This window comes from Erinaceus europaeus, chromosome 21 (genome assembly GCF_950295315.1).
Source record: "Erinaceus europaeus chromosome 21, mEriEur2.1, whole genome shotgun sequence".
Taxonomy (NCBI): Eukaryota; Metazoa; Chordata; class Mammalia; order Eulipotyphla; family Erinaceidae; genus Erinaceus; species Erinaceus europaeus.
Window position 1 is genome coordinate 11,111,878 of NC_080182.1, and position 26,775 is coordinate 11,138,652.

The 26,775-nt window shown below is 41.7% G+C and overlaps 1 protein-coding gene across 5 annotated transcripts in view; it reads left to right on the forward strand.

The window, feature by feature from the left end:
• NKTR (natural killer cell triggering receptor) overlaps window positions 1–26,775 on the forward strand; it is an 84,421-nt gene that overhangs the window by 7,113 nt on the left and 50,533 nt on the right. For 3 of the 5 annotated variants that reach the window (XM_060180379.1, XM_060180380.1, XM_060180383.1), the window contains exons 3-6: window positions 18,529–18,603; window positions 22,108–22,215; window positions 24,072–24,116; window positions 25,813–25,900. In XM_060180379.1, the coding sequence (XP_060036362.1) occupies window positions 18,529–18,603; window positions 22,108–22,215; window positions 24,072–24,116; window positions 25,813–25,900 (316 nt within the window). Of the gene's footprint in view, window positions 1–18,528; window positions 18,604–22,107; window positions 22,216–24,071; window positions 24,117–24,420; window positions 24,449–25,812; window positions 25,901–26,775 lie in introns of those variants that run through there. The other 2 variants (XM_060180381.1, XM_060180382.1) reach the window with 2 other exon arrangements.

The following is a 26,775-nucleotide window of genomic DNA, read 5'->3' on the forward strand; positions in this document are numbered from 1 at the left end:
TGTGTTTTTAATTTACTAATTTATTTATTTGATAGAACAGAAACACTGAGAGGGGGATGGAGATAAGAGAGGGAGAGAAAGAGATACCTGCTTCACCACTAGCAAAGCTTCTTCCCTGCAGGTGGGGAGTGGAGGCTTGAACCGGAGTCCTTGCACATTATAATGCCTGTGCTCAGCTAGGTGCTCCACCACCCAGCTCTGTATCTCTTGTTACTTTAATCCTGGTTCTGCCTGTGTTGGAGGAGTGCTCTGACTGGCTCTCTCCAATGTGATACTTGCATCTCAAGTGAAATATATGCTCAGCTCTGGTTCACGGTGGTGCAGGGGATTGAGCCAACCTGGGACTTTGGAGCCTCAGGCATGAGAGTCTCTTTGCATAACCATTATGCCACCTACTCCCGCCCAAAAAAATCACTTGCTATTTGAAGGACAGGTAGACACCTAGAAAACTTAAGTAACTGAAACATTTGTGAGAAACATTAAAATTGTACAGCCTGTGAGTTGGTGAAGTAGCTAGTGTTGGATTTGAAAGCATCAGGTTCCAAGTACAGTGTTCTGTATCTTTTGTGCTAGGGTGATGCTCTGTTCCCACCCCCCTTGTGTGTATATGTATTTTAAATTGTGGTGTCAGAGGAAGCTTAGAAACAGTGAGATAGCACATATGTGAGACCCTGGTTCCAGAAAATTAATCAAACAATTTGCATATACATTTCACATGTTTTCTTGTGGACTGCATTCTAGAACAGCATGACACAGTAGCGGTGCTGCTACATACTTTCGACTGGTTCCTTACTTCAGTGGAATCAGTACTGTACTATTTTTTTTTACATGAAGCATAATGCTGGGGCTGGGTGGTGGCACGTCTGCTTGAGTGCACATATTACATTAACCGGAATGCTGGCTGTTGATTTGAAGGGCATGTGGGAATGTATGTGGTAAAGGATGAATTCTGGCTCTTGTCAAATACTCTTGGTTTCTGTCACAGAATGTTTATAGAGTTTTTCCTTCACTTTAATTACACTAGTTGATAGTTTAATATTAACTATAGCATTTAAAAAGAAGAATTTCTATTCGGGGTTTTATGTCATTTTCAGACTTGGGTTTCAGTGTATCTTAAAATTTGCCAAGCTTTTCCCTCTCTGTTTTTTTTTTAATTTTTTATTTATAAAAAGGAAATATTGACAAAATCATAGGATAAAAGGGGTACAGCTTCGTACAGTTTCTACCACCAGACCTCCATATACCATCCCCTCCACTGATAGTTTTTCTATTCTTTTAAAAAAAATTTTAAAAAATATTTATTTCCTTTTGTTGCCCTTGTTATTTTATTGTTGTAGTGATTGTTGTTGTTATTGATGTCATCATTGTTGGATAGGACAGAGAGAAATGGAGAGAGGAGGGGAAGACGGGGAGAAAGATAGACACCTGCAGACCTGCTTCACGGCCTGTGAAGTGGACTCCCCTGCAGGTGGGGAGCTGGGGGCTCGAACTGGGATCTTTATGCGGGTCCTTGCGCTTAGCACCATGTGCGCTAAACCCACTGCGCTACTGCCCAACTCCCAGTTTTCCTATTCTTTAACCCTCTGGGAGTATGGACCCAGGATCATTGTGGGTTGCAGAAGGTGGAAGGTCTGGCTTCTGGAATTGCTTCCCCACTGAACATGGACGTTGACAGGTTCATCCATACTCCCAGTCTGTCTCTCTCTTTCCCTAGTGGGGAAGGGCTCTGGGGAAGCAGAGCTCCAAGGCACATTGGTGGGGTTGTCTGTCCAGGGAAGTCTGGTTGCATCCTGCTGGCATCTGCAGCCTGGTGGCTGAAAAGAGAGTTAACATACAAACCCATACAAATTGTTGATGATTCATGGACCTAAAGGCTGGAATAGTGCAGATGAAGTGTTGGGGGGGTCCTCCATTTTGTAGATAGCTAGTAGGCATATTTTAGTTATATTTCAAAGGGCCTGTAGCTATACTAGTGGTTTGTTTGTTTTGTTTTGTTTTGTTTTGCCTGAGCCTGAAATCTGATATGCAGGTGGATCCTAATTATTGTCTGGGGAGATGATGTCATGGCTGGGAAAAGGACCAGCTGGATCAGGGAAGAGAGTAGCTTCCTAATATGGGAAAGGGGTATAAATATTACTGTAAACCCCATCGATTTGATGTGATCTGGGGCCCATAATTAGCTTAGGAGCCTGTGTGACCTCTGCATCCCTCTAGATCTGAGCTCATATCCTGTGGTCATGAATTCCATGACCACATTCCATGCTGCCCCAATATCGACCCATCTTCCTCAGATGTAGCATAGAGTATGTTGTCCAGCCTCCCTTTGAAGAGGATGGAACATTCTCTACCATTGTTGATCCAAGCTGAGGGCAAGGTCCTATGGGGGCCCACAAAGGGGTCTATTTTGTTGTTCCTGATAGAAATGACCGGTAATAATGGAGAGAGGGATTTATTCGAGTTCTAGGCCCATCAAGTCTGTTTGGGAATCTCAAGACTCCCCGATTAGGGCCCCAGCTGGTCTCTGTTTTTTTTTTTTTTTTTTCTCCCCTTCCTCTATATATAGAGAAAGGGGCAGGGGTAGATAGCATAATGGTTACGCAAACAGACTGGCATGCCTGAGGCTCCAAAGTCCCAGGTTCAATCCCCTGCACCACCATGAGCCAGAGCACCTGACACTGTTGACTGGCTACGGAAGAAGGGCAAATGCTAGAAGAAGAAGAAGTGCTCTGGTTAAAAAAAAAGAAGGAAAGAGAGCACAACATTCAAACTTCCTTCAGTGTGATGGAGACCAGACTCGCTGGAACCTGGACTGCGCACATGGCAAAGCAGCACACTAAGTGAGATATTTTTCTGGCCCAGTTGTTATTATTGCCATTGCTGCTGTTGTTGGATAGGACAGAGAAATGGAGAGAGGAGGGGAAGACAGAGAGGGGGAGAGAAAGATAAACACCTGCAGACCTGCTTCACCACCTGTGAAGTGACTGCCCTGCAGGTGGGGAGGCTTATGCCATGCTTGTGTTTAACCCACTGTGCTACCGCCCAGCCCCCATATTTGTGTTTCTAATTAGTTAATTTCTGCTTTTACTTTTATTAAAATATTTGTAATTTCCATACGTTTTTTAATTACACTTTTATATTTTTAGGTTGATTGATTAATTTATCTCTAACCTTTTTCATTAATGAAAATATTTAGGGCTGTATGCGTTGATTCTGACAAATCACTTTTTACCTGGTAAGACTTGGAAATTCTAAGATAGGGTTCCATTCCATAACGTCCTGGTTACTATAACTTTTTGATCTAATTCATGTCAGTATCTTTGTCAAGTAATAACATAAACCAATAAATGAATTCTCTTTGAGTTTTTCCTTATATTGTGTATAATGTATTTTTTGCTAGATGCTGATTAACAGATATGCTTTATGCACTTAAATAATTATAGAGTTGATTTGATATTAACCTTCTATGTTATTCAGGGTTTTTTTTTTAATATTTATTTTATTTTCCCTTTCTGTTGTCCTTGTTTTTCATTGTTGTTGTAGTTGTTATTGTTGTTGTCGTTGTTGGATAGGACAGAGAGAAATGGAGAGAGGAGGGGAAGACAGAGGGGGAGAGAAAGACAGACACCTGCAGACCTGCTTCACCGCCTGTGAAGCGACTCCCCTGCAGGTGGGGAGCTGGGGGCTCAAACCGAGATATCCTTCCACCGGTCCTTGTGCTTTGTGCCACCTGCGCTTAGCCCGCTGTGCTACCACCCAACTCTCTGGTTTTTAATTTTTATCCTTATTTGGGCTAATATCTTTATTGCCTCCAGTGTTATTACTGGGGCTTGGTGCCTGCACTTCAAATCCACTGCTCCTGGAAGCTATTTTTTTCCCTTTTGTTGCCCTTGTTGTTTTATCATTGTTGTAATTATTGTTGTTGGTGTTGTTGATGTTGGATAAGACAGAGAGAAATCAAGAGAAGAGGGGAGATAGAGAGGAGGAGAGAAAGACAGACACCTGTAGACCTGCTTCACCACCTGTGAAGCAACCGCCGCCCCCCCCCACAGGTGGGGAGCTGGGGCCTCAAACCCAGATCCGTGAGCCACGTGTGCTTAACCCACTGTGCTACCGCCAGACCCCTATATCTTTTGTTTTTTATATATTTTTATTAGTGATTTACTAGATTATAAGATAACGGGTATAACCCCACACCATTCCCACTGCCAGAGTTTTGTGTCCCCATTCCCTCCATTGGAAAGTGCATTCATTAGTTCTCTCAGATCATAGATTGGGTTGACTGTTCTTTCTATGACTTTTATCTGTCTGTCTGTCTGTATCTTTACTTATGTATAAACATTTTTTCTCTGTGGTCCTGACTTCTTTCCTAAGTCACACCTACTATTTCTGAGTGTTCTGATTGTCCTTCCTTTTTTTCTTGTCTTCTCTCTCCGGGTCCTGATGGAATTGGAGTTCAGAGCCTCTGGTCATCTTCCACTAACCTTTACTCTGCTGGGAGTGTGGATCAAATTTCTTGCTGGTCCCCACCTGCAGGGGAGTTGCTTCTTTTAAAATTCTTGATGGAGTTCAGAGGGTGAGAGTTCTGGCTTCTCTAATTGCTGGACATGGGCATTGGCAGGTGGATCATTCTGTTTCTATCTTCCCTTAGTATATTTTTAATGTTTTATTTCTTTTCCTTGCCTCCAGGGCTTCACTGGAGCCACCACCTGTGGCGTTCCACCACTCCCAGCAGATGGCATTTTCTTTTCTTTAGATAAAGGATGAGGTGGGTGGGGCAGACTTGACTAGGACACACCACAGCACTGGTTCAGTGCTGGTGAAGCTTCCCCTTTTACCACATGGTCTTATGTGCTGGTTGGGACTTGACCTGGGTCCTCACACATTAGGTAAAGTGAGGAGAGCCATCTCCTTGCCATTTTGTATCTTTTTTAGTGTGCTTTCTCCACTATGCTAATAATGAAGAATACTTAATATATATTTTAGTACTACAAGTGATTATAGATTTACACATGCCTGAAATTTCTATTTTCCTCTTTTTAAATTTTTCAGTTTTTTTTTTATTAATGGTTGACAATATTATAAGATAACAGGCACAATTAATTCCACACAGTTCCCACCACTAGAGTTCCATATCCATCTCCTCCCCTCCACTGGAAGCTTCCCTATTCTCTACCCCTCTGGGAATATGGACCAAAATTATTCTTTTTTCTTTTTTTGTAATAGGTTTATATATTTATTATTAGTTAGAGACAGAAATTGAGAGAGGATGGAAATGGTCCTGCTAGACTTGGTGCTCTGTTGACATACACCCCTTTTTCTGCCAGTTGAACAGTCAGCTAATTCACAAACCCAGGGACTTTGAAGTGAATGTGGCATCTCTTTTTTAAAAATATTTATTTATTTATTATTGTATAGACACAGAGAAATGGAGAGGGGAGGGGAGATAGAGAAGGAGAGAGACAGACAGAGAGACACCTGCAGCCATGCTTTACTGCCTGTGAAGTTTTCCCCCTGCTGGTGGAGACCTGGGATTGAACCTGTAATATGTGCGCTTAACCAGGTAATGCAGGTACTCTCAGGTGGTGGCCATTGGCTTGAACCCAGGTCCTCCTGCATGATGAAGTGATCAAGACTGATTCCCCACTTTTCCCCCGCCAGTTTAAATTACTTTTACATTGAAGACATGAAAAGTTCTTCATATTTTTTAATATTTATTTATTTTCCCTTATTGTTGCCCTTGTTTTTTTATTGTTGTTGTAGTTATTCTATGTTGTTGTTGTTGGCTAGAACAGAGAGAAATGGAGAGAGGAGGGGAAGACGGGGGAGAGATAGACACCTGCAGACCTGCTTCACCACTTGTGAAGTGACTCCCCAGCAGGTGGGGAGTCGGGGGCTTGAACCGGGATCCTTAAACTGGTCCTTGTGCTTCATACCATGCGCGCTTAACCCACTGCGCTACCACCCGACTTCCGAAAACTTCATATTACCCGTCATGGAGCTCGGCAAAGTACTACGCAGTTTGCATAAGTACTGCCTTTTGTAAGAAAGAACACCAAAGTATAGAGTCTGGAGATGTAGTTCGTGGCAGAGTGCATGTTTGGTGTGTATGAGTTCTGTCCTTAGCATTCCACCTGCCCCCACATAGAAAAGAATGTTTTCTTATTTGCTTGTGTGTGCAAGAAAAATACTCAGTTAACGGAAGTGATTACCTGTTGACAGGACTGAGAATAAGACTTCTTGTTCTTTGTTGTTTAACTTCAATTTTTCAGTCATGAACATTTTTTCAAAGAGAAGAACATTTTTGGAAAGTACCTAAAATAACAACAACAGAAAAATACCATTATATGCTTTGTTTCCCACTAGTACAGCATTTACTTACTTTTTAAATTAAAACTTTTCTTAAATTTGTATTTCTTTATTATTGGATAGAGACAGAAATTGAGAAGAGATAGAGAGACAGAGAGACACCTGCAGTCCTGCTTCACCACTTGTGAAGTTTCCCCCTGCAGTTGGGAGACCAGGGGCTTGAACCTAGGTCCTTGTGCACTGTAGTGTGTGCACTTAATCAGTTGCGCCACCGCCTGGCCCCACATTTATTTACTTTTAATTATCTTACGAAGACAGACCAGAGCACCACTCCAGCATATGCACTGCTAGGGTTTGAACTGGCGGTCTCATATGTGCAGGCTCTGGTACTGAGTTTGGTATTGAGTCACCTTCCCAAGTGCTCTGTGCCCATAGTTATTGTTATTGTAATTGGTTAGGCTTAACTCTGTGTGATAATCAATTCACTACTCTATACGACTCTGCTCCATCTCCTTCAAACTTTTTCTCAATTCTGTGAGTCCTAGCTCAGGGTTATTTTTCAAATTTGTCTGGATAAAATCTGATTTGTTTCTGTTGGTTGCCATAAATTCTTTGCCCATAGCATGTTGGTATCCCTTAACAATGATAAACAGAACTCTGTTGTCTCTTGTTTGTTTCTTTCTTTTTTTAATATTTATTCCCTTTTGTTGCCCTTGTTTTTTATTGTTGTAGTTATTATTGTTGTTGATGTTGTCCTTGTAGGACAGGACAGAGAGAAATGGAGAGAGGAGGGGAAGACACAGTGGAGGAGAGAAAGATAAACACCTGCAGACCTGCTTTACTGCCTGTGAAGCGACTTCCCTGCGGGGGGGAGCCGGGGCTTGAACCGGAATCCTTATGGTGGTCCTTGGGCTTTGCGCCACCAGCTTTGTGCTTAATCTGCTATGCTACCGCCCGACACCCGTTGGTTTTTTTTTTTTTTAGTTTTTTTTTCAAAGGTAGATTTAAAAAAAATATTTCCTTTTTGCTGCCCTTGTTTTTATTGTTGTTGTAGTTATTATTATTGTTGATGTCATCATTGCTGGATAAGACAGAGCAATGGAGAGAGAAGGGGAAAATGGGGAGAGAAAGATAGACGCAGACCTGCTTCACCGCCTGTGAAGCGACTCCCCTGTAGTTGGGGAGCCGGGGGATTGAACCGGGATCCTTCCTCCAGCCCTTGGGCTTTGCGTCACAGTGCGCTCAACCTGCTGCACTACCGCCCGACTCCCGTTGCTCAGCTTTGTCTTATGGTGGTGCAGTGGATTGAACCTGGGACTTTGGAGCCTCAGGTATGAGTCTCTTTGCATAACCATTATGCTATGTACCCCTGCCCACAACAGTTATTTTTTCTTTCTTTTTTTTCAGTTTTATTAATCATCTTTATTTATTTATTGGATAGAGACAGCCAGAAATCGAGAGGAGGATAGATAGAGAGGGAGAGAGACAGAGAGACACCTGCAGACTTGCTTCATCACTCAAAGCTTTCCCCCTCCAGGTGGGGACGGGGGCTCAAACCCGGGTCCTTGTGCACTGTAACATGTGTGCTCAGCCCCGTGTGCCACCACCTGGCTCAACAGTTGTTTTTATACTTGTGATAACCTTCTGATATACAATGAAAACTTTTGATCTTTCTGTATATTGAAGTCATCCTTTCATTGTGAAAGTATTCTATTAATCTGTGTGTTTGACTAATTTTGTTTCAAGTGCTTTTCTTGGTAGTATCCAACTACTGAGTACTTACTCTGTTCTAAGTAGTGAGGATAGAGAGCATGTACAACAGAGATGGTCCTTATCTCCCTGCTCTATCCCGTATCTGTCAGATGTAGGTTGGATAAGGGTCCTTCATTCATGCCATTTACACTTTGTGAAGCAGTAGGTGCGTGTAGTACACTAGAGGAGAGACCTCAGTAAATCATGCTTGAATGTGTGACCCACCTTTATTGGGATGCTGCCCATTTCCCCTGAATTCTCTCTTCGACTTTGCTTTCTACTGAGCTAGTACCATGTGTTCCTGTCTGCTCTTCTCCTCATCCTTAATATACTATGGAAAGTATATTAAGTTCTATACAATTTTCTCCAGTCAGTGCTACCTTTACCAGCTATCATTTTTTTTTAAATATTCATTTATTTACTTATTAGCGAGAAAGATCATAGCATTAAAAGAAACAGAAGACCGACATAGCATTGCTTTACATGTCATGCCAGGGAGTGAGCTCAGAACATTACACTTTTAAATTCAGAGTTTTAGCTACTACATTATCTCCCAGGCCATGCTGTCATATCTTTTAAGTGCATGACTTATAATTGCTCCTTAACCATCGCTTCTTCTCTTCCAACACAACTGTTTTTGATAACAAGGAACTATGATATTACGGAAAAATGTATGACTTTATTCAGATTCTGGGTACTTGGCAATTTTATCCTGCCACCCAGTGGTCAAACCAGTATTTATGGCTTCCTGACTGCAGCCAACATTTGCAGTGTGTTCATAATACCTCAGTGATCTCAGTGCTGCTCCTTACGCTGTCTTATTTAACTTATTTCTAAGATAAAGAGCGGCCAGAGTCCTACTTCAGCATTCGTGACTCAGAGAATCAAGCTAGTGGCTGAACCACTCCCAGTGAGGGTTCAGTGCAGATCGGTGAAAATTTGTAGTGTTTGGAAACTGATAACTTACTGTAAATGTACAAAGGAAGCAGAAAATGAAATAATAATTGTATTTTTATTACCTTTTATTTCAACAGTGACTACTTGAACTTAAAAAAAAAGTCTAAGTACCTAATGGAGTAGTTTCTACTTAGCCCTAGATACCCTCCTCACCTACCTTCTATTACATGTCCCTCAATCACTCCAAAGCTAACCTTGTCAGACAATGTAAAGACTACAAAAGCTGAATAAGAGCAAGAGACTGGCATACTTTAATGATGACTTCTTGGTCACTACCAGAAGATCCCTCTCTCCACTGTCACTAGTCATCTCCATCAGGAACAACATAATGGAGCCCTCTGTGGGCCCCTATCAGACCTGGCCCTCGATGTGAATGAACAATGATGGGCAGTGTTCCATTCTCCGAAGGGAGGTTGGATAGCATACTCTGCCCTATCACCTACAGGAATGCAGGTTACACAGGCTCCTGTGCTGATTATAGGCCCCAGATCAGATCAGTGGGGTTTACAGTGAACAATATTTACATACTTTCCCCATATTTGGGAGCTATTCTCTTCCCTGATACAGTTTTCTGGTCCTTTTTCCAACTGTGACACCATCACCCCAGACAATAACTTAGGTCACCTGCATATTAGATGTCAGGCTCAGGGAAAATTAGTTGGGTCATGGGCCCCTTGGAATATACCTAAAATAGACCTACTAGTTTTTTCCAAAATGGAGACCCCAAATCTCCAAATATCTGCGGTATTCTTGCTTTTAGGTTCATAATTAGTCAACAATTTGCTCTGCTTTCTATCTTAACTCTTTTTCAGCCACCAGGTTCCAGATAATACCATGATGCCAACCAGACTTCCCTGGGCAGACAACCCCACCAATGTGTCCTGGAGCCCTGCCTCCCTAGATCCTTGCCCTACTAGGGAAAGAGAGAGACAAGCTGGGGTTTGGATCCACCTGCCAACGCCGATGTTCAGTGGGGAAGCAATTACAGAAGCCAGACCTCCCACCTTCTGCACCCATAATGGCCCTGGGTCCATACTCCCAGAGGGGTAAAGAATAGGAAAGCTATCGGGAGGAGAGGGGATATTGCCCTTCCAATGGTGGGCATTGTGTGGAATTGTACCCCTTTTATCCTATGGTTTTGTCAGCATTTCCATTTTATGAATAAAAACTAAAACTAACTAAATAAAAAGCCTTTATTAACTAAAAGTTACTGAAAACCCAAACCTTTGCAGCCCACTTCATATTCTCTTTTAACCATTTTAGGGCAGAATAATGTTTTGAACTATAAACTTGTTCTTTATTAACAGTGACAGTCATGTGCTTAATGAAAAGCTTTTGATCAATAATTAATCTTCCCACTGAAGCTTGATAATCATCCTTGCTCCAAAATTTGGTTTTGTTAGATCTACAAAATGAACAACTTAGAGCCAGAAACTTAGAAATAAGCTACATGGCTTTTCTTGAGGGACTTTTTTTTTTTTTTTTTTTTTTTAATAACGATTGACAAAACCATAGGATAGGGTAAGAAGGGTACAGTTCCACATATTTCCCACCCTCAGAGCTCCATATCCCATCCCCTCCATTGGAAGATCTCCTATTCTTTTTTCCCTCTGGGAATATGGCCCCAGGGTCATTATGGGATGCAGAAGGTGGAAGGTCTGGCTTCTTTAGTTGCTTCTCTGCTGGACATGGGTGTTGGCAGGTGGATCCACACCCCCAGACTGTCTCTCTCTTTCCCTAGGGGGACAGGGCTCTGGGGAGGTGGGGTTTCAGGACACATTGGTGGGGTTGTCTGCCCAGGGAAGTCAGGTTGGCATCATGGCAGAATTTGCAACTTAGTCGCTGAAAAGCATTAAGATATAAAGCAGAGGGGGCTGGTCAGTAGCACAGTGGGTTAAGCACATATGGCACGAAGTACAAGGAACAGATAAGGATCCTGGTTCAAACCCCCAGCTCCTCACCTGCAGGGGGGTCGCTTCACAAGCAGTGAAGCAGGTCTGCAAGTGTCTTTCTCTCCCCCTCTCTGTCTTTCCCTCCTCTCTTGATTTCTCTCTGTCCTATCCAACAACAGTGACAACAATAATAAAAAAAAAAAAAAGAACCAGAGTTGATTATGCTTAGTGAAGTAAGGAAGTAAAAGGCTAGTACTACATGGTCTCACTCATATATGGAGTATAGGGAATGAAAACACATGAACTTAGAAAAAAAAAAGATATAAAGCAGAACCAATTGTTTAATCATCAGGAACTTAAAAGGCAAGAATACAGCAGATGAGATGTGGGTTCTTCATTTTGGAAGAAGCTAGGAAGTCTATTAGGCATATATACCAAGGGACCCATGACTTTAAGTTTTGCCTGAGCCTGACAGCTAACATGCAGGTGGGCCACAGGTATTGTCTGAGGAGATGGTGTTATTCTATGTTTTCAGAGAACAGGTGAAAACACAGAGAGATGGACGGGAGCAGCAGCACCTCACCACACGTGGAGCTCCTTGCCCGTGGTGCTCTTGTGTGCTCCGCTGTTGAACTGTCTCTGCTTCACCCAGGCTCGTTTTTTTATGTGAGAAAGACTTTAATGTAACTTTTAGTCAGTGAATTAAGTTAGAAGTCTGCTGATTGCAAACACTGAAACAAGATCCAAAGATTTTATTTTTCTTTAGAGCATTCTTTGGGCATATTAAGTGATTTTTATAGGTTGTAAAAAAAATTAGTTGTAGAAAAACTCTTCCTAGAGAAATAAAATCCCTCCTTAGAAAATAGAAATAGGGCCAGACAATGTCATACCTCGTTGAGTTCATACGCTGAAGGACCCAGGTTCAAGCCCCAGTCCTCACCTGCAAGTAGGAAATTTTGCAAATGGTAGAGCAGTGCTGCTGTTTTTCCTTCTTTAACTCTATTCTAAACAAATAAGTAAATTAAATATCTTTTTTTTTTTTTTCCACCAGAGCACTGCTCAGCTCTGGCTTATGGTGGTGTGGGGGATTGAAACTGGGACTTTGGAGCCTCAGGCATGAGAGTCTCTTTGCATAACCATTATGCTATCTACCCCTGCCTTATTGGGGGATTAATGGTTTACAGATGACAGTAAAATAAAATATTTGTACATGCACAACATTTTCCCGTTTTCCATATAACAATTCAACCCCCACTAGGTCCTCTGCCATCATGTCGAGGACCTGATAAGTATCTTAAAAGATACATACGCACAGGCCAGACAAGGAATACCATTCATTCTTCTTCCACCCAGAGAAACAGCTGCTATAATTTCCAATGGTGACTTTTTTTTTCTTCTGTTCATATTTATAACCTACTTTTCCACTTCAGTCTTAAAAAACCTTACCCACCAAAAAAGATCAACACACATTGTTTGGAAGGGCTCACAGCACTTTATCACATTACGTCTCCTGGCTAAGAATTCTGACTAGGCCAGAATAAGGATAAGAAATCTTAACCAGCCTGTCTTCAGGCTTACTGCTTCTTCCAATCTACTGTTTAGTTCCTTTTAGTTATTGTACATTCCAGCTCCAGAATCTGTATGTTTCCACTTTATAGTTTCTGTCTTCAGTCTGATTGTCTTTTTGGAGAGGGCTGTATCTTACGTTGTTCTTTAGATGTGGTTCTTTGTCTCTATGCCTGTGGTCAGAATCTCTCATTTAAAGTCATTTAAAGCTTAATCTTCTAGCAGCTTCAGAAACTGTTCCTGGGAGTCGGGTGGTACAGCAGTGGGTTAAGCTCAGGTGGTGCAAAGCGCAAGGACCGGCCAAAGGAAACCGGTTCGGCCCACATGCAGGGGAGTCGATTCACAAGCAGTGAAGCAGGTCTGCAGGTGTCTTTCTCTCCCCCTCTCTGTCTTCTCCTCCTCTCTCCATTTCTCTCTGTCCTATCCAACAACTATATCAATAACAACAACAATAATAACACAACAATAAAACAAGGGAAACATAAGGGTATAAATAAATATTAAAATAAACCAGAAACCGTTCCATTGATGGGCTTCATGATTTTCTTGTGTTACATCTATGTATTTATATTTTTCATACTGCTTATCATTTTTGTTGTTGAAAATGAGATGCCTTCCTCTCCTCCTAGAGCACTGCTTGTTGTGGGGTAAGTGTCAGAGACCACCCGAGACCAGTTCAAATTTGAGAGTCTTTATTAAGCCGGCTTGTTGTCAAAGTTCGGGGTGCCAGTATGCCGGGCTAGCTTTGCGGGCGGGAGACAGAGACCAGGGACACACGGCTAAGCAGAGAAGCTGTATTTCTTTATTTACGAGCAAACGATTCAAAAAACTAATCTAACCTAATCACCACACAGTTCTGTCCTGCATCTTTCTCCTCTGGCGGCAGCGTCAGGAACCCGGGAAGTACGTAGGATAGGGGGCAGGGAGAAGGGAGAAGGCAAAGACTAAACCACAATCTCCTGGAGGCGGGGGGAGTGAGACCAAACCAATGTGAAGCATACCAACAATTCCCCCTTTTCTTTTTATTTTTATTTTATTTTATTTTATTTTTTTTCCCCTTTTCTTTTTAACTAATTGACCATAGTATCAGGAGTGTGGGGTGAACAGAAACCTATATCATACAGGCATTAAAAAAAAAGAAACGCACAAACATGGAGGAACAAGTAAGTGAGCAACAAGAATGTGTGCTGCCAAGGCCTGAGGGGGGCATTTCTTGCCTCTGTGGGCAAGGCTTTATCAAGCTAAAGGACCTTTCCTGCCTCTGTGGGCTTTTCTTGCCTCGACGGGCGTTTCCTGCCTCTGTGGGCATTAGCTAGCATGGGGGGAAGGGGGTATGACCTATAGAGTCCCAAGGCAGCTGGCTGCAGTCAGTCTTTGAGAAACCCAGCAGCGTAAAGGGAAGCTGTTATAAAGTTGTGCAAAATATCCAAGAGGTGTACCAGTGAGTCCGATAGAAGTGCCTGTCCAAAGCAGATGTCCACGGAAGAATGTCGGGGGGTGAAACGTGGCATGAGGAAGGTCAGCCGTTGGAATTCCGCTTTTCTGTAGAGAACTTGACAGCTGCAATTTACTTACTTATGAAACAAAACTTGTAGCAGGTTAGAAGTTTACCACAATTGATAACTCGATGATTATAATTGGTTTAAGTATCTTTATAAATTTGGAGGGTCTTTTTCGTTTCATTGTAAGGCTTCTAACCAATCTAAGCGCAATAAAGTGTGGTGAGGCGAAGAACCCCTGCTAGAGCCTCAGCATGAGAGTCACTAGCATAACCAGTGTGCAGTCTGTAGTTCCTGATTGAGAAGGTATCTGAGAGCTTCACATATCAACAACGTCTTTTTTTTTTTACACCCATACAAGATGGAGACACACCCTAGGTGTGCGCAGGTTTTTTAGACCAACTTAGTTAAAATATATTGACTTTTAACTAATTTTTACCTCAGACTTTAAATGTAAGTTAATTTTACCTTTATGAGAATTATGTTGAAAACCTTTTCCATTTAACTTTGCCTGATAAGAATGTAGCCTTAAATCTACATTTTTAACCTTAAAATTAATCTTTACCAAACTTCAAACACACACATAAACATGGTCTTCAATACACAAGGAGAAAAACTTTTGTTACGAAGACATGTCATTTTAAACACGAATCTAGATCTGCACTGTCTTCGTTGTTCGGGGGTGTGCAATCCAGAGGTGGCCTCCCACGCAGCTCCACTTCCAGCAATTGCAGGTTGCCATCACTGCACGAATCTCTGCGTATTCTAGCTCCTCTGCCTTCAGAGCCGAGCTGAAGATCTCGGCCAGGCAGCCCACTCTCGGCAGGGAGCCTGCGGTCTCCAGGTGGTCCGGGATCTGCCCAGACTTCATAGCAGCAGGGCGGGCAGGCTGGCCGTGCAGAAGGCGCAGCCCTGCCCACCATGTCTGCCGCCCTGCTCCCGGCGGCCGAGCAGCATGGAGGGAGCCCGCAGCCAATGCCCCGCGCCACAGGCGGCAAGCCGGCTCCTGCGGGCGGGCCATGGGTGGAAACCAGAGTGTAGCCCAGAACGAAATGTTCCAGAAACAGAGAAACAGTCTCATGAAGAAAGGGCAGAGGCCTTTGTAAGCCTCTTCATAAGTAGAAAAGCAGGCCATTGTGGCTTTACTTATCTGATCTTCTTTGGTCTGTTGCAAGTGTGTGGAGCCGAGATTCTTGTCCCTGTTCAGGCCACCATTATGCGGGAGTGAGACCAAACCAATATGAAGCATACCAACACTGGCTGGTGACTACACTCACAGCTAAACGCGCTGCTCAAAGTGCAGTCCTGAGCTCAGTGTAGCACAGCCATTTGTAGGGGTAGGCGCAGAAAGTCAGCTAGGTTACAGAAGCCAAACACGCAGTGGTTAAGGCAGTCTGTTACAGTCAGGATGATGCGTTATGGAAACAATCAACAATTAATCAATAATTTCAGAACACAAAGATCTACTTCTTGTTGGCAAGTGAAGCAGTTGCACAGGTTCAGGCTCAGGTCAAGATGGAGTCATTCAAGATGGGAATTGGGCGGTAGCGCAGCGGGTTGGGACTGTGTGGCGCAGAGCGCAAGGGCTGGTGTAGGAATCCCAGTTCGAGCCCCCAGCTCCCCACCTGCAGGGGAGTTGCTTCACAGGCGACTGCAGGTCTGTAGGTATCTATCTTTCTCTCTCCCTCTCTGTCTTTCCCTCCTCTCTTTACTTCTCTCTGTCATATCCAACAACGACGACAATAAGAATAACTACAACAATAAAAAGACAAGGGCAACAAAGGGAATAAATAAATACTTAAAAAAACAGTTTAAAAGATGGAGTCAGAAGTCAGGTGGTAGTGCAGCAGGTTAAGCACAAGGACTGGCCTAAGGATCCTGGTTTGAGGCCCCAGCTCCCCACCTGCAGGGGAGTCGCTTCACAGGCCGTGAAGCAGGTCTGCAGGTGTCTATCTCTCCCCTCTCTGTCTTCCCCATCTCTCTCCATTTCTCTCTGTCCTATCCAACAAAAACAACATCAATCATAACTACAACAATAAAACAACAAGGGCAACAAAAGTGAATAAATAATAAATAAACATTTAAAAAAGATGGAGTCAGTTGTGCTACGAAAGTGGGGACCCTGTCAACATGCTTAGTGTTACGCTCAGAGGTTCAGTCTGGATCACACACACGGAAGTCCAGAGTCACATGCAAGTACAAGAGCAAGCTTATTAGCAAGCTTAAGCTTGGGTCCCAAGAGCCTCCACGCAGGGGAAGTCTCGCAACCCCAAACATTTTTCATCTCAGCTTTTTATAGTTAGCACAGGGTGGGGACAGGTGGGGATGTTTATGCAGAACAGGGAACAGTTGGTTTTGGGTCAACGGGCTGTTCTCCTTTTTCAATATTCAGGGACTTTCCTGCTTGTCTCTGATTGGTTGGGTTCAGGGTGGCTAACATGGTGGAGGGTGTCCAAAATGGCCTAGATCTTTTCTCTGACCTCCTCAGTTAGCTCTGGCTTCTGGAGGTGCTGAGGATTAAACCTGGGATCTTTGGTACCTCAAGCATGAAACTTTTTAAAAAAATATTTATTATTTATTCCCTTTTGTTGCCCTTGATGTTTCATTGTTGTAGTTATTATTGTTGTTGTTATTGATGTTGTCGTTGTTGGATAATACAGAAATGGAGAGAGGAGGGGAAGACAGAGAGCGGGAGAGAAAGATAGACCTGCAGACCTGCCTGCTTCACTGCTTATGAAGCAACTCCCCTGCATGTGGGGAGCCATGGGCTCAAACCAGGCTCCTTAGCCAGTCCTTGCCTTTGTGCCGCCTGTGCTTAACCCACTGTGCTACCGCCCGACTCCCATGTAACTCTTTTTACATAACCATCATACTATCCCCAGTCCCAACAATTTATTCATTGCTGGGTATCAAACTCAGGACCTTGTGCTTGAGAGTCCAATTCTTGTGTGTGTGTGTGTGTGTGTAATTTTGGATAGAGACAAGTTGAGAGGGAAGGGGGAGGTAAAGAGGGAGAAGGAGAGATCATCTGCAGTATGGACCCACCTATCAATGCCCATGTCTAGTAGAGAAGCAGTTACAGAAACCAGACCCTCCACTTTCTACACCCCTTAGAGATCTTTGGTTCATACTCTCAGAGGAATAAAGAATAGGGAAGCTTCCAATGGAGGGGATGGGATATGGCATGCTGGTGGTGGGAATTGTATGTATTGTACCCCTCTTATCCCACAATCTTGTCAATCATTATTAATTCACTAATAATAATATATATTAAAAAAGTTGAAAAGCACAAAGCAGAACTTGGACTGGGTTTGGTGTACTGCACCAAAGTCAAAGACTCTGGGGTGGGGGAGGGCTCAGGTCCTGGAACAGGATGGCAGAGGAGGACCTAGAGGGGATTGAATTGAATTGTTATGTGGAAAACTGAGAAATGTTACACATGTACAAACTACTGTATTTTACTGTTGACTGTAAACCATTAATCCCCCAATAAAGAAAAAAAGGGGAGGGGAGACACCTGCAGCATTAATGCGCTGCAGTACATAATCCACATTTTCAAAAGTAGGAATTAAGAGTTTGAAAGCAACTGTCAAGATAGCATATATGGAGAGGAGCTTTGGTGCTGTGATGTCTTTATCTTTCTCTGTTTCTCTGGAAAAGTTGGTCTGGAGTGAAGAAGCTCTAGTGATAACAAACTATTATTATTATTATTATTATTATTACTTAGTTTTAAGTCTGTGAGGCGGGCAGTGGTTCATTCAGTAAAGCACTTACTACCATGTGCAGGAGCCCATGTTCAAACCCCCAGCCCCCACCTGCAGAGAAGAAGCTTCTGATAATCTGAGGCAGTGAAGCAATGCTACAGATATCTATCTTTCTCTTTCCCTTTTTATCTCCCCTTTCCTTTCCAATTTCTGTCTCTACCAACAACAACAATAACAAAAAACCACCAGGAGCAGTAGATTCATCATGCAGGGGGCTTGAACCCTGGTCCTCATGCATGGTAATATGTGTGCTCTACCAGTTGTGCTACCACTCAGTCCCAAATTCTTTTAAACATTTGTGTTAAAGGGGGCCAGTGGTGCAGTAGGTTAAGCGCGCATGGCACAAAGTGCAAGTACTGGCATAAAGATGCCATCTGTGGGGGTGGTGGTCACCTCATAAGCAGTGAAGCATGTCTGCAGGTGTCTTTCTCTCCCCCTCTCTGTCTCCCCCTCCTCTCCATTTCTCTCTCCCTATCCAACAACAGCAACAGCAATAACAACGATAAACAACAAGGGCAACTAAAGGGGGAAAAAATGGCCTTCAGGAGCAGTGGATTCATATAGTGCAGACACCAAACTCCAACAGTAACCTTGGAGACAAAAAAATAAATACACAAATTGAAAATAAATAAAATTCTCTTTCTCCCCTCTCAATTTCTCTGTTTCTCCAAAAGAAAAAGGAGGAAAACCAAAAATGGGTTTACTAGTTTATTCATTCTGTTTATTACTCCCACATTAGTGTGATGTATCTAGTCAGTTTGCTAACCTTGCTTTTCATGTGTTTTCTTTCAGTTGGTCGTATTATGTTTCAGCTCTTCTCAGACATATGTCCGAAAACATGCAAAAACTTCCTTTGCCTGTGCTCAGGTAAGTGAATTATTAAGTTATTTCCAACGAGGGCTGGGGAAATAGCATAATGGCCATGCAAAAAAAAAAAAAAAATCAATTAAAAAAAAAAGAACCTCTCATGCTTGGGACACCAAGTACTACCATAAGGCAGAACTAAGCAGTGCTCTGGTTTAAAAAGAAAAAAAAAAAAAATCTATATTTCCAATGAGAAGTCATGGCTTACAGTTTTAGTTTTGTCTTGTTTAACAGAGTAGATCCTATGAAATGAATTTAACAAATGTATATCTTATTTTCACTGTTAGATCAGGATAGCATTCCCCCTCCCCCGAAAAAAAGGTTTTATATAAGATCCAAAATTCATATGCTTAATGGTCAAAATCATCCTTCTTTCAAGAGTTCACCTTTTTCATTTTTTAAAATTTATCTTGCCTAGTACTTTTTAAAAAATAATTATTTTCTATCTTTTCTATCTGTGTTTATACAGTCCCTTCACTCTTCTCCGATGTTTTAGAAAGTTTACTCCAGGGTGGGGGTAGATAGCATAATGGTTATGCAAAGAGACTCTCATGCCTGAGGCTCAAAAGTCCCAGGTTCAATTCTCCCAGGTTCAGTTCCCCACACCACCATAAGCCAGTGCTGAGCAGTGCTCTGGTGTTTATCTCTGTGTCTTTATCTCTCTGCATCTCTCTCAAAAATAAAATAAATATAATAAAGACAACAATGAGATATCACTTCACTCCTGTGAGAATGTCATACATCAGAACAGGTAACAGCAGCAAATGCTGGAGAGGGTGTGGGGTCAAAGGAGCCCTCCTGCACTGCTGGTGGGAATGTCAGTTGGTCCAACCTCTGTGGAGAACACTCTGGAGAACTCTCAGTAGGCTAGAAATGGACCTACCCTATGACCCTGCAATCCCTCTCCTGGGGATATATCCTAAGGAACCCAACACATCCATCCAAAAAGATCTGTGTACACATATGTTCTTGGCAGCACAATTTGTAATAGCCAAAACCTGGAAGCAATCCAGATGTCCAACAACAGATGAGTGGCTGAGCAAGTTGTGGTCTAGATACACAATGGAATACTACTCAGCTGTAAAAAAATGGTGACCTCACCGTTTTCAGCCGATCTTGGATGGACCTTGAAAAAATCATGTTGAGTGAAGTAAGTCAGAAACAGAAGGCTGAATATGGGATGATCTAACTCTCAGGCAGAAATTGAAAAATAAGATCAGAAAAGAAAACACAAGTAGAACCTGAAATGGAATTGGCGTATTGCACCCAAGTAAAAGACTCTGGGGTGGGTGGGTGGGGAGAATACAGGTCCATGAAGGATGATAAATGACATAGTGGGGGTTGTGCTGTTAAATGGGAAACTGGGGAATATTATGCATGTACAAACTATTGTATTTACTGTTGAATGTATAACATTAATTCCCCAATAAAGAAATAAGTTATTTATAAAAAAAAATGACAAATTCAAAACTTTGATACAGCTTTTAACAAATTAAAGTACTTTGGTTTCTTCTCTTTTATTGCTGCCTGAGTTTTCACTGGGGCATTATGTCTGCGTGATGTATTACTCCCTTTGGACCTATTACTATTTTTTAAAGATAGATTGTGAGGAGAGGCAGAGAATAATGTTCCCCCCTTGCATGGTGTTCTTAGGTGGTGATATCGGGCTTATCCCAGCTTTTCTTCATCAGGGTGAGCTGTCTTCCAGTGCCCCCCCTTTTTTTTTGCCTCCAGGGTTACTGCCAATTTCCCCATTTTTGTTGCCCTTGTCATTGCTGTTGTTGGAGAGGACAGAGAGAAATGGGGAGAGGAGGGGAAGACAGGGAGAGAAAGACAGACACCTGCAAACCTGCTTCACTGCCTGTGAAGCAACCCGTTTGCAGGTGGGGAGCTGGGGGCTCGAAGCAGGATCCTTAGGCCGGTGCTTGCGCTTCATGCTGTGTGCGCTTAACCCACTGCGCCCATTTAGATTTATTTTTATGTGAGCAGAGAGACCAGAGCAATACCACTCAGTGGTGGTATATGGCAGTGCTAGGGCTTGAACCCGGTTACTCAGGCATGCAAGACATGAGCTCTAATTCTATCTCCCTGGACTCAAATTCAGTAATTTTAACACAGACATCATTTCACATTCACAGGAAATTTAGTATTACAACAGGGGAAGGGAACATCCAATCTGCAAAATCATTGGTCTGGTCCTGCCAGTGCAACCTCAGGCCAGATTCACAACTCTGTGTGTCTAGGAGCTTTTTCATAGCAACTTAAATTTGATCATTTTGTATGGCAGTGTTATAAATATACAAATGAACCAACCCTTGGCAGAAAAAAGATCCCCCACTCCTGGATTAGCAGATAGACAATAGAAGTTCTTTGTTTAAATGTTTTTCTTTAAATTTTTTTTGTTGAATCATTTATTTATTGGATAGAGATAGAAATCGAGAGGGAAGGAAGTGATAGAGAGGGAGAGAGACAGACAGACACCTGCAGCACTGCTTCACCACTTACAAAGCTTTCCCTCTGCAGTTGGGTGGGGACTGGAGTCTCAAACTTGGATCCTTGCACACCTGTGCCTCAACCAGGTGCACCACCACCCAGCCCCAGATGTGTTACTTCCAATAAGCAGAAAAGTGGGGAGAATACCTATACTGTTACTTTTAAAATAAAAACAACAGGGGCCAGAAGATAGCTTACCCAGTAGTGTGTATACCTCACCCTGTGCAAGGCCCTGGGCTTAAGCCCCTGTGTCAGTTGGGATCACCAGAGATAGCCCAAAGGGAGCTTCATGGGTGGGGAAGCAATGATGTGCTCTGCACCCCTACTACCTTTCACCTGAAATAAAAAGAATGAATGAAAAGGCTCACTAGGGGGAAGCAGTGGTGTGCCCAGGAGAAGGCACCTGGCTTGAAGTCTCTGGTCAACACCCCAGTAATGATCCTGGTGGCATAAAGAGGAGAAAGTGTTCACCCAGGAATGGGGAAATCACACACATGCAAGACCTTAGTATTACAAATAAATCAAAAATTAGAAATGATAGGTTAAAACTTTAATGCCTACATGGATATAAATACACAATAATTGATTGTATTTTTGCTCGAGTTGTGGTTGTTTGTTATTTAAATGAGAGATACACAGAGCAAGATACAAGCCAGAGCACTGTTCAGCTCTGGCTTGTAGGTGGAGCTGGGGATCTGATCTGGAACCTCAGAACCTCAGGTGTGGAAGTCATTTTGCATAGCCAGTAACTATCTCCCTAACCCTGATCACCATTTTTTCATTTTTCTTTTCTCTGGTAGTGTGTACTATTGTAGTTTAACACTTCAGTGCTATACTGTATTATTTATTTTGCTTGAGTGTATGTTTTAAATCATTAAACTTTTAAAAATTGTTGCTACTTCTGTCTCTGAAAGTACCCACATTACAGAAGAGATTTGACACAGAATCAACTGGGTGGCACTGTCCATGAATGGATGTGTTTGTAGCTAAACTTCATTTCTTTTCTCTTTCTAGGGGAGAAAGGCCTTGGGAAAACAACAGGGAAGAAGTTATGTTATAAAGGTTCTACATTCCATCGTGTGGTTAAAAACTTTATGATTCAGGGTGGGGACTTCAGTGAAGGTAGAGCTAAAAGTTCTGTTCCTAATAACTCTGTCTATCAATTTCTAAAGCAGACCTTTCATTGTAAATATTGCCACTTTATAGCATGATAGAACTATTCAGTGAATACTTGTTGGTTGAATAAATGTTGTAGACAGAGAATGTATAAAAATGTAAAATACGAAGATGCTTTGTTTTTGTATGATTTTTGTAAAGTGATGCCCAGGAATAAACGGAGCACCTTGTACATGCAAGATACCCTGACCAGTTTCCCGAACCCAGGTTTATTCTATATACTTAGAGAGAGAGAGAGAGGTGTGGAAAAGGCAGAGAGACACCAAAACAGAGTTCTCGTTGGTGCTGTCCATGGTGCTCCCACATGGTGCCAGGAATCAAAGCCAGGACCTCATTCTCAGCAAAGTATGTGCTCTATCCTTTGAGCTATCTCAAAGGATAGAGCAATACCCCTTCCCCCCCTTTTTTTTTTGCCTCCAGGGTTATCGCTGAGTCTCGGTGCCTGCACTACAAATCCACTGCTCCTGGAGGCCACTTTTCCCATTCTCTTGCCCTTGTTATTGTTGTTCCTGTTGCTGTTGTTGTTGTTGTTGTTGTTGGCGAGGACAGAGAAATGGAGAGAGGAGGGGAAGACAAAGGGGAAGAGAAAGACAGACACCTGCAGACCTGCTTCACGGCTTGTGAAGAGACTCCCCTGCAAGTGGGGAGCCGGAGGCTTGAACCGGGATCCTTGAGTGGGTCCTTGCGCTACGTACTGTGTGCGCTTAACCTTGCTGCACCACCAATTACTGTCTTTATAAAATCTTAGTTACCTTTTTTTTAAAAGACTTTTTAAAAAATATTTATTTATTTATTCCCTTTTGTTGCCCTTGTTGTAGTTATTATCATTGTCCTCGTTCTTAGATAGGACAGAGAAATGGAGACAGGAGGGGATGACAGAGAGGGGGAGAGAAAGACAGACACCTGCAGACCTGCTTCACCACCTGTGAAGCAACTCCCCTGCAGGTGGGGAGCTGAGGATTTGAACCGGGATCCTTATGCGGGTCCTTGCACTTTGCACCACGTGCGCTTAACCTGCTGCGCTACCTACTGCCCGACTCCCTAAAATCTTGGTTATCTTATAGTTACTTGAATTCCCTTGCAACAAATACCCAAACGCTGTCTGACTATTTTTCTATTTTAGAATTTTGTTGGTGTAAGTACTTTCTGACATAAATGAATCATAAAAATCATTTTTCTGCGCCAGGACCTCACACATGGCATATATCACCACTCCAGTCAGACTTTGTTTTCACTAACTGAGAGAGAATAGAGAGGAAGAGACCAAACAGCCCTGCTTCACCGCTCACAGGACGCTTCATTGAACGCCTGCTCCTGCTTCAGTGTGGCTCCAGGGCCTCACTCTGCTGCTTGTTCAGTCTCCCAGCTCCTAGAATGTGGGTTTAAAATCATATTTATTGTTTTAGGATTCACTTTATTTTAAAGATGAGTTGAACTGAGGATTTTTTTTTTCTTTTTAACATAGCACTGGGGAAGGAACCCAGAGTCTTAGGCACATTGGATAGCACTGAGCGACCTCCCTGATCAACAATTTTATTATTATTATTATTCTTTAAGAGGGAGAGAAGGAGAGACATCAAAGCTTAACTCTACCATCCTGGTGCTATCCTTGGTCGTCCCACATCACCACCTCACTCAGAAGGTTCCCACATTCCATAGGCTGAACTGACCCCCAGGATCTTTAAAATTGATTGCAACAATCACGAGGTGTCACTCCATCTGCGAATTGAAACCATAAAACCTGACTTATGTCTATTAGATATTTATTTTCACTATAATTGAATGTAGCTCATTATTTATAGGTAATGGAAAAGGTGGAGAATCCATTTATGGAGGATATTTTAAAGGTAAGGTTTAATGGTTTGTGGTCTTCTGTTTCAGTTCTGATACTAAAGCAGTTTTGACTGTACTTTTAATGAGAAGAGGTTTACTTATAGTTCACTTTTTGCATGAAACTAATGCTGCATGAGGAGACTTTATTTGCATGAACTTGGGGATAAACTATATTGTAATACATAACTTTAATTTACAAGATTAATTAAGGCTAACTTTATGGCTAGACATGACTTTCAGCATGGAGGTTAGGCAACTATATACATGAAAACTCCTATCTTCCTGCCTAAAACTGTCAACATATTCTTTTGTTTATAGAGAATGTGGTCTTTTGCAAAATGAAAAGGTAAGAGAACAAAGCTCAGTAACACAAACTCCAATTCTGTTCCCTTGCACCCTTCCTAATAAATTGATGGACAGTCTGGGTCAGGCTGTGGCTGAATTTCTGTATTGCTTGAAGACTTGGAAAATTCTGTCTACTATTCCATTATGTGCTGCTTTATCTTTTTTTCTTTTGCCTAATGGGTTATTAGTTCCATATCAGGGAAAAGAACCTAGTTGTGTTTTTCTCTTTCCTAAACCAAGCATTGTGTTTGAATAAAAGTTGGTATTTCCTTCTTCTACAAGGTTTGTATGTATTCTTTTGTATTCTAAGACTATGTAATTATGTTTCATTCTTACAGTAGATAATTTGTGTAAATCTAACTATTGCACTTGCCCCAAAAAGCCTTAGAAAAGTCCGTTTCAGAGATTTATAAGAGGAGCCAATATTATTAGGTCTTACCACCATAATAGCTACAGTGTTATAATAGTTTTTATATTTCTTTTGGGGGAAAATGAAGTACTACTGGTTTTCAGAAGCCTGTTCCCAAGGTAATCATTTAAAAACATTTTTTTCTATGTTTCTGTTTACTCTAAAGAAAGATTTATTTGTATAAATGTTAAAAGGAAACATGCATTAGTGTTGGTGATACATTTGCTGAAATGAATCTTTAAGCAATTTTTTAATGGTTATTTTACCTTTGAACTAGTAGGAAACAGCTCTTTTAGCTGGTTCTGTTAATGAAACAGTTTGAAACTATACTCCACTTCAGTGTGGTTATTGTATTTTCCACTGACCTTTTTGTTTTCCTGGAACATTCCTAGATAATTTTGTGTTCCTGTTAATAAGAAGGGATTCGTGTAGCTAATTTAATTTAGGCATGTCCCGACAACTTAGTTTATGTAGTTTTTCAAAACTGTTCTTTGCTCTCATGATCTAGCTTCGGTTCATTTGAGTAATAAATTTGCCATATAGAACTTAAGTTCATAAGAGGATTATTAAATTTCTTTCATGTATTGTCCTGTAGGAAATTTGGAGAAAATGAACTTCACTCTGAAGGTTTTCTAAAATTTTTTTGCTAGTTTTTCTTGAAGGTTGATAGCTTAAATATCATTTAGCCAAAGTATGTTCCTATTAAAAGTGACTGTTCTAAGGCTGTTTGTATAAAGTGTTAAATGTATTTTTCTTCAAGGCTTTCAGTAGTAGTTTTTGTCTTTTATGCTTTTGTTGATCGATCAGTCAGATCTTATTTCTGAATACTCAGCCAAGTAACTGTACTGACCAGAAGAAGAATCTCACCCTTTGGTTTTCTGTTTACTACTGTGAACCTTGCATCTGAAAAGTGGCTTGTAATTGGAGACTGACAAATTTGTGTTTTCTTCAAACAGATGAAAACTTTATTCTCAAACATGACAGAGCATTCCTTTTGTCAATGGCAAATCGAGGGAAACATACCAATGGTTCCCAGTTTTTCATGTGAGTAGGCATAATTCAAAGATGAGCTTTTCTTAAACAGAGAAGCGCTGTTCATGAGAAAGATGGTATACTTAAGCTGTGTTTATTGCTAGAATCCTACCACCTTAGGCTTTGTCATTTATGATTTTATAGAAGTTGATAAGCCCTGATAACTGAGTATTTTGCATATACCCTGGAGTTGAGTAGTACTTAACTCAAAGTTATACATTAGTTCCAAAATATATCATCTTCTTAAGAAAAACAATTGACTTGGACTTTTACCAAATTTGAGGGCTTAGTATGAACACTAGATTGGAATACAAAACTATTGAGTATTTAAGGTAGTCATAGAATAAGGACCACATGCATCCTTAGCATGGGAAACATTTTGTTTGGATAACCTTTGTGTGGTGATCTTTTCTCTTAGTGCTGCTTTTCAAGCCAACATGAGAGTTACCATTACAGTATTTTCTGATACTGTATAGAGATAGATGATTTGCTATTGATGAAGCATTTTAAAAAAAAACAAAAAAACTCAGGCTTTATGAGATCTCAGTATATAATTGAAGTAATACAGTGTTGTCATTGCCACCAAATTTAATAATGAGATAATCACTACAGTTGTTCAGGATGCTGAATTTGCTTTTCAGGAAATACTTTCACATGTGGATGCATGCTTGATAAAAACTATTTCTCATGTGAGAATTCTAACGACCTTTAGTATAATATCAGTTATAATCTTGTCTAAAACTATGCCAAAACCTTTTGGTCCCGTGATATAAAATGGAAGAGAATTGTTCAGTTGACGGTCAGTGCTTCTGACTGGAAGTAAATCCCTACAACTATAGTACATTTGCTGGAGACCTGCCCCATCGCAGCTCCTCAGATAAAGCTTT